Source organism: Orbicella franksi, chromosome 8 (genome assembly GCF_964199315.1).
Source record: "Orbicella franksi chromosome 8, jaOrbFran1.1, whole genome shotgun sequence".
NCBI classification, from domain to species: Eukaryota; Metazoa; Cnidaria; class Anthozoa; order Scleractinia; family Merulinidae; genus Orbicella; species Orbicella franksi.
The window spans coordinates 7,731,998-7,743,778 of record NC_138152.1 but is presented as its reverse complement, the minus strand read 5'-3'; the positions used below and the strand labels follow the sequence as shown (position 1 = coordinate 7,743,778).

The 11,781-nt window shown below is 38.2% G+C and overlaps 1 protein-coding gene across 1 annotated transcript; it reads right to left on the bottom strand.

Moving 5' to 3' along the window:
- Positions 1-2,125: 2,125 nt before the first annotated feature.
- Positions 2,126-11,286, bottom strand: LOC145494142 (uncharacterized). The gene is made up of 6 exons (XM_081473603.1): positions 11,205-11,286; positions 7,482-7,732; positions 6,776-6,890; positions 6,159-6,275; positions 5,648-5,881; positions 2,126-4,092 (listed from the first exon to the last, which is right to left on the bottom strand). Exons 1-6 carry the CDS (start codon positions 11,275-11,277, stop codon positions 3,785-3,787), a joined length of 1,098 nt encoding a protein of 365 aa, XP_081329729.1. The 5' UTR covers positions 11,278-11,286; the 3' UTR covers positions 2,126-3,784.
- Positions 11,287-11,781: the final 495 nt, after the last annotated feature.

Genomic DNA, 11,781 nt, shown 5'->3' with positions numbered 1-11,781 from the left:
GCTAGTAAGCGTCGTCCATTATCGTACGTGAGGCGGGCCTGAGGAGATGTGTAAACTGTACGGGTCACATTTAGTCCCGTAACAGGAGGCCGTTTGCCCTGTGGCGATAATGTTGTGCTTGCTTTAGACAGCAAAACTCTTTAGCCACATCGATTTAGGGCTCAGACGTGCAATGGACTAGACATTTCTAGCTGCTGTTGGCGTCATTTGCTCTGAACTTTGATGTAGCTAAAAAAAAAATCTGTTGAAATCTGGATGTGCCATTCCGCGCTCGACAAAATTGAAGTACATCCGGGACATTGCTATTTGCGAGCAAAACATGGCCACGAGGAGAGAGAAGAACGTGAGTTCAAGCGCTGATCGTGAGTAGAATTTCCTTTTTTTTTATTAATTTTAGGCGTTCTCGGCTTAGCTAAGTATCAGAACTGTCCGTGATTCGCTAGCGCGGAAGAAATTTATTTGCGTGGCTTCAGGGCGATAATTGACGTAACGACAACATGTTGAATGTTCGCTTACTGCTAACTATGGCCTAGTTTGTTTGAGGTTCAATCGATTCTCGATGTAGGAAGCTCTTGTTCAGTCCATTTAGGACGATGCAGGCCTTTAGAAAGCGATAGATTAGCTCTCGGCCGCGGTTTTGATATCTGTGCGTTCGTATTGATTTAGACTCCAATTTCATGTTGAAAGCAGTCTTAATTAAATTGTACAATTCATGATTCAACGAAAAGACGGTGAATTTAGTCTTCCTGGCTTCAAAAGGCATACAGGAGAGTTATTTGCTGTTATTTGAGCTACGTTAAGCCTCGTGGAAGGCTAGTTCTAGGACAAAATTGTATCAAGGTTATCATTGACAAGTAAAATTCTATGGCTATGTTTTTGCGAGTCCGGTCAGATAGATAGATAGATAGATAGATAGATAGATAGATAGATAGATAGATAGATAGATAGATAGATAGATAGATATTAGCAACACGAGATTTCAGATTTTAAATCCTATAGCAACTGCTTCATTTTTTTTTTTTTTACTTTTTAGTATTATTATTATTATTATTTTTTATTGCCAGTTTTTCAATGTTATATAGCATCTGTTTTTCCATATCATAGCAACTGTTTTTATATCTCATAGCAACCTAAAGTTAGCTTTTAATTGCCAGTTTGTGAAATTTAACGGTCATTCGTTGATATTGCCTGATGAGTGTGATCATCCTTTGACCATACGAAACAGCGTTGTCGCAATAAAACGATGAATTGAAGTCTTGCTACCATTGTTTATTATATATATATATATAACCGAAAAATGGAGTGAAATTCTCATCTACTACAAAGTGCTCAATAGCTGAACTAGAGCGGAAATAACAGTAAAAACTCAAGAGCTAGGTTATATGGTCATTTAATCGCTACTCCGAGTTTCATGCCTCATGCGAGGCATCATCAGGCGACTGCCAGAAAAAAACAGTTACATTCAAAGATCTTTGAATGTAACCGTTTTTTCTGGCAGTCGCCTGATGATTGCCTCGCATGAGGCATGAAACTCGGAGTAGCGATTAAATGACCATATAACCTAGCTCTTGAGTTTTTACTGTTATATATATACATCTATCTATCCATCCATCTATCTATCTATCTATCTATCTATCTATCTATCTATCTATCTATCTATATATATATATATATATATATATATATATATATAAACCTCTGGCGATGATCTCAGTTTAAGTGTAAGCTGATGTAGGGACCAATATTGCTTGTCGGAAACAAGATGGCAAGCGGTTCCACACCTCGGCTGTTGTTGTTTTTTTTCGGAGCTACCTTCAACCAGACATCACTATACGAATTACAGACCTGGGAAGGGCATGGAACAAGTGACAGACGACGAAAACGATTTGGCGTGTTATTAGTTGTTTGGTCGCCAATCCTAAGGTTTATTATTATCATTATTATTATTATTATTATTATTATTATTATTATCATTATTATTATTATTATTATTATTATCATTATTATTATTAATATTATCATTGAAAGTCTACATTTAAGGAATCTTTGACTTCAATTTTTAATCTTACATTTTAAATTTCAGCGATATTTTAGATTAAGGATTTCAATGCAATCCTATGAATCCCCAGTGGTAATAGGAGACACCTAAAAAGAACTATCTAAGAATAATATACAGAAAAGTCCTATAAGAGATATTAAAATTATGAGTTACAAAGATGGCAGCCGCTACATCCATCTAGGATGTTGTCTAGATCTAGCCTCCGTACGTCGGTCTTAAACTGCTTGAGATTTATCGCCGATCTTTCTTTATTTCTTAGTTTGCTCCATAGTCTTGGGCCTAGAAATCGAATTGAATGTTTTCCACGCGTAACAGGGTTAAATCTAGGTAAATGAAAATCTCTCTACCATAAACTATAAGTGTGGCTATTAGTATAAAACATGTTACAAATAGTCCGCAGGCACAAATTATGTTTAACCTTATACATGAACTGTACATCCTTGAAATAACCGACACATATTTTCAAAACTAATATTATCCACCCGACTAACGTTCCTCTTTTCTCTGTTTCGTAAACGCTCTTTGCGGTTTTGGTTATTGTTCGGAATAATCGCAAGATATTATAGGTTGCAGAATTAGATTATAACTGTCACCGATGGTTAAAATGTTAATATGATGACAAGTCTTAAAATAGGATCAACAATATTTTTACTTAACAATTTTTTTTTTTTTTTTAAGTCAAAGCATGCTAAGTTTCTTAATAGACCATTTTACAGTTGTCTGCCCAGTGACTTGGCCTTTTAATGGTAACAAGGCTGGAGGTGACATTGCTTTAAGTTGATACAGACCTCTCTGCTTTTGCCATGTAAATGCACCTGATAAGAATTAGAACAACTTGATTTACATAACAATAGCAGTGAGGTCTGTATCAAAAGAAGGTCACCTCCAGCCTCGCTGCATGCCATTCAAAGGCCAGGTCACTGAACAGACAACTGTAAAATGGTCTACTATCCAAGGTATTAAAGTAATATGTTTACTCTGCGCTCTTCAACCTATAGTGCACGCAGTAATTATATTGTCTCTTCCTGATCCAAAAACAACAATTTACGGCCTGCATTCCTTTTCATATTTAGCTGCTAAATTATGGAACTCTCTTCCAGAATCACTTAGGACTCTAAGCGAAAGATATTACAGTATGACTGTTTTCAGTAGCATTGCAACTTTTCTCTAGTTTTATTACGTACGTAGTTAAGCTCTTTCATTATTTTTAGCATATTTATCGTATAAGTATTGTATTTTGTTATATTTATGTTCTCGAAGATATTAGCCAATTTTAGCTACCTAAACTTCGAGAGTAAATAAAGTATATGTGTATGTCTTGCTTATGGGGAGGGGAGGTTCAATTACCTGTTGTGGAGGTGTTTAAGTGTTTTGAAGACCGTACCGTCTCTAAGATCTTTGGTAAAGTAATGCGATATGCGCTCCATTGCTTTCCGCGAAAAAAGTATAGGTATGGTAAGAAATTTCCAGTAAAAGTTGGATGTGCTTACTTCAAAATCGGGACTATTTATTTATCTGGGCCTAGCTTCAGAATGATATTTGTAGGTGTTTGATTCAAATCCTCCTCGACTGCGTTGTTATGTTCTATTTGCAATATATTTTTTTTTATTTAGTTACAGTGTCACCAATTAGCACAATAGTGCTTAATTAAATACATATGAAACCTTAAATAAAGCTATTTATTTTAAGAATACGTTCGATGAATGATCCAATAATGTTGGTCACTCAAAGGAGATAAAATACCTCCACCTCATCGGGAGTGAAACGAACAATTGTGATTTGTTCTTCTACTCCAGTTGGAGCATCGTACGAGATGCCAATTCTTGTATATGAATTGCCATTACCATTTGCGTTATCAGCAATGTAAATATCATGCCCTCCACCAAATGTTGGACCGTAACTTAGATTCACGTAAATTGCTTGTGGTGGATCTTTCACCATACCCTTAATTGGGCGAATTCCTTCTTCATTGCGTAAAGAATAAATAAAGGCCTTGTCAGTGTAGCGATATCCACCATGATTGGTTGTGGAACCTAAAGAAAAGGGAATATAACTTAAAACTGAAGAACAATAGGTTCTATGCTGAGTTGAGCCCAACGGTCTGGACTTAGCCTGGTAGCTTCTTTTAAGCGAGAGCTTCACGGATCAGCGCATGTGCAAGCCACAACGTTAATCATTCAATTATATCCCATTGTTTATAAAAAAAATATCGGGAGCGTGCAGTTGAATCTTGCGGGAAAATTTGCCTTTGAAAATTCCTCGGTCAGTCACGAAAACGCGACGATATACCTATTTTCCGTCATCGTGGATTAATTACACTTTGTGTACACCATGGTGTAGGCCATGGCCTACCCTATGGCCTACCAGTGGTCAGATTTTAAGAAACATTAACAAAACATCAGTAAGAGTCGAGCGAGTTAGCTGGCATAACATTGTATCGTGTTAGTGACTTTTTTTTTAGTATACCCCCATTAGCGCTGGCTTATAATTTTATGCCAGCTAACTCGTTCGACTCTTACTGATGTTTTGTTTATGTTTTTTTTTTTTGCAAATCTGACCACCGGTAGGCCATAGGGTAGGCCACAGGGTAGGCCATGGCCTACACCATGGCCTACACCATGGCCTAGGCCATTGGCCTAGACCATGGCCTACCCCACGTTTTGTCCACACCCTCCACCACGCCCAATTAGTTGGGATTTGCAACAAGTTTTGTGTTCTATTATGTCTCTCGATTTATAGTGTTCCCATTAGCGCAGTAGTGCTAAATACCATGGCTTTTAAATAATGCGGTTTTCTTTCACCTCTTTGTTTATTTTACTTTTGCAAAACATGGAAGAAACAGCCTCGACTTCCACATTGGCTGTCATGTCTTTTTTGTTACTGGGAAGTGCTATGAAAAAAAGCTGATCATGCAAATTTGACGAACCCTCTGACTTTCTGCTTCAATAACTGCTTGCAAAAACATGGTTCACATTTCAACTGAGAGAACACATGGTTGGTTGGTCACCTTACTTGGCGAGGCTCATTTAACTTTTAGGCCAAATGGTTGGTATATTAGAGCCGCGGCCTGGATCATGGTGTTGCGTCAATGGTCAAGTCATTTTTCTCTCACGGTGCCTTTCTCCACCCTAGGGAATAAATGGGTACCGATAAACCGATCTGAGAAAAACTCTGCGGTTAAAAACCCATTCAGGATTAGTAGGAGCACTTCGGCCGAGACCAGAAGGAAGGAAGGCAAGCAGGCAGGCAGGCAGGCAGGAAGGCAGGAAGGAAGGAAGGCAGGAAGGCAGGAAAGCAGGAAGGCATGAAGGCAGGAAGGAAGGAAGGAAGGAAGGAAGGAAGGAAGGAAGGAAGGAAGGAAAGAAGGAAGGAGGGAAGGCAGGCAGGCAGGCAGGCAGGAAGGAACGAAGGCAGGAAGTAACAACTTTATTTAACAAGTGTAACACATGACGGTAAAAACTGATAAAACAGTGACAGGCAGACAGGCAGACAGGTAGACAGGTAGACAGGTAGACAGGTAGACCAAAAGAGATGAGAGGGGCTGAGCGATAAGACAGATAAAGAGGTAGCAATTACACGGTCATTTACCCCATGGAACGTCCGTGTATCCTCCGAAGACATAGTGATTACTTTCGATAACTGTAACAGTATTTTTCTTTCCGTCACACAAGCTGTGAAAGGTAAAAGCATCCCAGCCGTGTAAGGAGGCGCGGTAACACAGCTTCCACGGAGAACCATTACCAACAGCTGGCCCAAGAAAATGAAAGAGATGGGACACATACGATTCATCTTTCGACAGTATTGTTGAACTTATTGGCAACTCTGAAATGGAATGAGAAAGTTTGAAAGTAAAGGCTTAATGAGTTAATAATTAATATAAAATAAAAATACAGTCGACATTTTCTCCAGTGCATCTTCATACTTATAAATACAAACATTTCTATCTTATAGACAGTTCACTTGCATGGTCGCATAGAGAAAAAATTAACAATGCATATACTTGTAATACCACAATACGGACTCTCAGGTACTGCGACGGAACTCTTGTGCAACTGGTGAATTTGTAGGATGACGCATATGTAATATTATAATAACTTACTAGTTTCGCATGTTTTCCCAGCAAAGCCAACCTCACACCTGCAGAAGTAGCCGTCGCGTGTATTTTCGCATTCACCGCCGTTCTTGCATGGATTCTGCACGGCGCAAAAGTTTATGGCTACACGGAATAAAAATGCAAAAGGAGAATAAATTAAGAGGTGAACGTAAATGATGTTTCAGTGACCAGGCCTACCTTTTGGCCAAGGGCAGAACGGCTAGGCAGCCACTGGGGGATTTGAGCGTAGCAATCCGACGGTAAGCCAAAGAAAAAGTGAGGGTTCCCTGATGTTGATATTTATTTTTGCTATTTTTATTTCCCCTAAGCGAGGAGAAATACTATCGGCCATGAAGAAATAATGGTGAGAAAACTGGCAATTAATTGGATTTGATGTGGGGCAATTAGATCCGGAAATATTTTCTGGTTCAATTTTCAGAATATCAAAATGTCAACATTGCATGCCTTTTAGAGCTGCATGCAGTCGAATGAAGATGCCAAGCCCAGTGATTCAGCTGGTTTGGAGCAAATAGCCCAACTGCAATATTCCGGTTAATTTACAAATGCAATATATTCTGTCAACCTCAAGCTGAAAATATACGGTAAACATTTTCATTTCTTACCAAGTTCACATTTGTCACCTTTGAATCCAGAGGCACATAAACAGCGATATCCTTTGCTGGTAAAACCCGTTTGACAGGTTCCGTTGTTATGACAAGGATCGTTGGTACAAGCATTCTTAATAAATTAAACAAAAAAATCTCAGTTAAATCGATTACAAAAACCCTAAGCTGTTTTAATTATTACTACGCTCATTAAATATGCAGATAGACAAGCTTACAGCCTTGTGGTTTGTCTTTTTCCCAGGGCTCATTGAACATAATTATAACAACGCTTTCTTCCTTTTCATAAGACCCTGAAGTCATTTTTGCCGATGCGACGTGTGATAAAACGTCACATCTTCAGTCGTCTACAAACGGTTCAGTAAATTGCAGTAAAAAGAAGGTAGATAAGTTAGTGTATTTACAGTTCTTTTAATTTCTCTTAAGATCGTCGAGAGAGCAAGCAAATAGGAACCGTGGCGATCTATCGTCTTTGAAGGCCCGTCTTTACGAGTCACAATGTTACTGTTGAGCGGAGTCGTTCGATGGCATCTTTCGTCTTCAGTAGGCACATGTCCCGGGGTATGCCAGGGAAATGATGATGAATTATTGTTGACTGATACTTCAATTGTCATATGCTAGCAAAGACATTCCCCCGTTTTAACTGTCGAAATTTCATTTAAATGCAGACGGAGACTGTACATGCAAAATACGGACGTTCTACTCACAATTGTTCCATGGTATACGTAGCCTTCTGTTTTAGCAGGTCCTTATCGTGTTCTTTATGTGTTGCATTGTTCAACTCACAGTTGTGTGTTCCAGTAAACTGAAAGTTAATGCTGACACAGTTGTGTTCTAGGTAGCATTGCAGTTCACAAGAGTCCTGGTCCAACACTTTGATGGTTCTTATAACGTGATTAATCAGTCGTTCCCCATAGAAGAAGTAGGAGCCAGGAAACTCTAACTCACGGCATTGATCTGAAGCGTTCAAATGATCTCCTATTAGCTTGGTAATTAAGAATACTTTGCCACTGCAGATATTAAGGATTTTTAAGTTGACTAAGCCTATTTTAATTTACTGACATTTAATTAGCTATCGAAACAAGCCTATGCACATAAATTTAGGACAAATGCTGCTCGCTGATAGCCTACCATTACTGTTAATAAGTGTGAGTAATCAAAATTAGATCGATCAAAGATCGGCAAAACCCGGTTTTAAAATCGGAAAAACGGTTTGGAGATCGGCAAAAAAAAAACAACAACAACAACAACAACAACAACAACAAAACAGTTTTGGGATCGCCAGAGATCGGTAAAAATTCGTTTTGTAATCAAGAAAAGCCGGTTTTGTGTTGGACTAAACCAGTTTTGAGATCGACAAACACCGGTGTTGAAATTGGCGAAAATTGGTTTTGAGATAGCCAAAAATGGGTTATACTATCAGCAACAAAAGAAGGTTTTGTGGCTTAAAAAGCGGTTTTTAGATCGCCAAAAGGCGGTTTTGAGCACGGGAAATAAGCACTACATGCTCGAGGGGTCGTGTATCTAATTGATTATCTAATCATCTAATTACCTACTGATAAAATGAATGAAATATCAGAAATTAATTTACCTTATCGCAAATCTAATTTCCTTAAATATCGGACTAGATTTTGCCTTTGAATAAAATTGTTTAAAATCACGAGAATCATTAAAATATTCTGAAACACAGTTCCACAGTACAGTTCCACTGTAACAAATAGAATTTTTCATGAAATAAGTGGAAAATCGTCGAACGACGGCCTTATTATGTCCTCTTAAGTCATACGGACTATTACGCCATACAACTAAATCTGAAATCATTGCGGGCATATAGTTCTGAACTAATGAGAAATCCTACTTGCTGTTAGCTTACCATATATAACTACCAAAAAACGGTTCTAAGATCGCCAAAAACTGGTTTGTTTGACAAAAAGCGGTTTTGAGACTGGCGAAAAGTGGTTTGGGGATTGCCAAAAACCGGTTTTGGGATCGGAATAACCAGCTTTGGGATCGTCAAAACCGTTGGTAGACCGCTAAAACCGGTTTTGTGTAGGACAAAAGCCGGTTCTGAGATCGGCAAGAACCGGTTTTGGATTGGATCAAGACCGGTTTCGCTTAAAAAAAGCGGTTTGGGGATCGGCAAAAACCGGTTTCGGGACCGATAAAAACTGGTTTTGATATCGGGAACAACCATGATAGAGAATGCTGAAATTTTCGGCTAATTTAAGGAGTATTTTGTTGCTCATGATATTACTGAGCTGGTATAAATGAACGGAGCCTTCTGGATTTATGATTGTTGGGAAACCACAAATTGCCTCTTAGGCCCGGTTCAGACGCCGTTCTTCTCATGAGCCAAATCGAATTCAATGAACTGAGTTCATGTGAAGTCCGGCGTCTGAATCAATTCGAAACGTTCTTCACGCCTGGCTCAGCCGGGAATAACGGCTCTGGTTCGGTTTTGATTCAGACGTCGATCTTCACGTAACCCAAACCAAAGACATAAATTAATTGATTTTTTTTTTTTTAATTTTGAAGACGTGGGTATGCGCAAAAGTATAAATTGTACGTCAGCGTATCAAAATGGGGGGTTTCGCTCATCAGAGAAGAAGCCGATATGTTCAGTTTGCTGCCACCTCGGTAAACAGCATCAAAATTAATGAGCATTCATCACAGTGCTTGTGTTTGAATTACGTGTGAATATATTGCATTTGTAAATTAACCGGAATATTGCAGTTGGGCTATTTGCCCAAGTTGTGCTGTATTTCATGGCATACAAAAAGGTTGGAAGTTGAAATTGACCAATTTTTCAGTCGTCTTCTTGCAGTTACATATATATAGATAAATGCTCCTTTTTGCCAACGTTTCATAAATTTTTCACATGACGGCTTTTGATCGTGCCTGGTTGTTGTTTACTATGTTTATGGGACTTCAGCACATGTCAGCGCTGATCGAAATGCACTTTTATCTCCTATTGAATTTTATTCGGCTAGAATTGAGATAGGCGTCTGAATCACTTTCGCCGGTCTAAATTACTTTGGCTCGGCCTAAATTCGAATTCGATTCGACTCATGTAAAGTACGGCGTCTGAACCGGGCCTAAATAGCTAAAACCTAGCAAATATGCGAAGAACAACTGAAAAAAGCAAAAGCAGTTGAAAATATTTTTTTTGACAAAAACATCAGATATCAATATTTGAAAAACATGCCTGTTAAACACTGGTTTCCATGGAAACATAAAGGTCCTTAACCAACAACAATTCATGCAAATTCTTCCCACAAATTTGTTTAAACAGTCGCCTAAGTTGGAGATATTTGCTTTATATATATATTTTTTAAGTTTTATGCCGGCAAAGATGGTGAGGCCCCCATGGACGGTCTGAATAGAAAATAAAGATAAACGAAACAACAATTCCTCGACAATTTCAAGAAATTTTCAATGCTTTAGCGGCATGATAAACAGTCCATCATTATATGACGCGCCGCCTGTAAAGGGAACTCCCCTGTTGCAAAATTGCCTCGACTGAATTAAAAATTAAAAATTTAGCCTGTAAATGCTGCGTAAAAAGCAAAAAACATAAGAATAGATAAAAATGATAAAGAAAAGTATATTCGGGTTGTAAAACGATTTAACGTTGTATGATTCTTATCATATGGTTTGTACCTTGAAACAATTCCATATTCAAATTTAATTGTCACGTACTGTTCTCTGAAACTGTGTGGTAAAATTTTCCTTCCAGATTCTAACTTGTACGATCGACTGCGCTTTTCTTAAAAAAACGGCATTAACAAAGCTCCCCTAACACATTGTTCCTGGAAAACGTTTCTCCTAAAAGACGGATATTTTGTGAGAGATAGGCAACGCGGATAAATTAAGTCAAAATTTCGTCGTCTGAAGATTGATTAAGTTTCGCGACCTACTACACCAGAATAACAATTAATTATGACAGGGCAATTTTTAAGCCTTAAAAATTAACTTTCCCCCCTCGACTTTGCGTTGTTAAGCCAAACAATACTATCGAAATACATGTATCACGTTACCATACGATCTAGCTGGAATTGTACCTGTTGTGTAAGAATTAATTCCTTACACTAAAAATCACTCGCTTCTTAGTATGAACATTACTTTCTAGAAACAAATGACAAATTTCTTTATGACGTGAAGAAATACGTATATCAGTATTTGCTATCTCTAAAACTACAGGTGGGAGAATTTCACACTTTTATGGAAAACAAATACCCCCTCCCCCAATCCCTTCCAAGAACTTATCAAAGCGTTGTAAAAACGGTAGCAGCTTATCTAGATGATGCTTTGAACGCATTAACGCAGGGGGGCTTGAAGGGAGCTTTATTTAACGAAGCTTAAAAGTCCATATCTTGCCTCTAGCATAATAAATTAGTGGGTAAAACAGATCAACATTTACAAGACCTACCATCCAAGCAGCTCAAAATAGCTTTGAGAGAAAAAAGAAGAAAGCAGATTCGATAATGTGTAGGGAAGCCCATGTCGGAGCAGCTAAATGTGCCTTGAAGGTTTCATGGCGCAGAATATTGTGCACAATATTAAAATTCAAATAAACTGCAGCTGCAGGTGTGTTAATTCAGATCTGAGAGTCGTACATGACAGGTCTGTCAAGGCACTTAGCAGTTGTTTTATTAGTTGCTTTAATGAGAGTTTTGGGTTTGTTGTCATAACGCGGTCAAACTAATATAGACAAAACAGGTACGAGCTTAACCTATTGATTATCACAAGGGTTACTTGAATCGTTTTGTGAAAAAACACAACTTGAGCTAATTACTATTGGTAGTTTTCCGGCACAGAACATAGAGATGCAATGCGTATTGGAAACCACTACAAATCACCATGAATGAGAATATGACAGTTGTCAGACGGACAAAAAAATAATCTCACATTAGCACGTGCAGGTGGCAACTGTTATAAACAACCGATTAAATTTAGCAGAAATATTAATTGAAATGACAGTAGTCCGACGTTGTGATGTTTCTAAC

Bases quoted from the DNA above. Each gene is read 5' to 3' on its own strand.
- LOC145494142 (XM_081473603.1), bottom strand. From the start codon at position 11,277: ATGGGCTTCCCTACACATTATCGAATCTGCTTTCTTCTTTTTTCTCTC. The intron at 7,733-11,204 runs GTAGGTCTTGTA...TGAACGCTTCAG, and splicing joins TATTTTGAGCTGCTTGGATG to ATCAATGCCGTGAGTTAGAG. The intron at 4,093-5,647 runs GTAAATGACCGT...CCTTTTCTTTAG, and splicing joins ATACACGGACGTTCCATGGG to GTTCCACAACCAATCATGGT.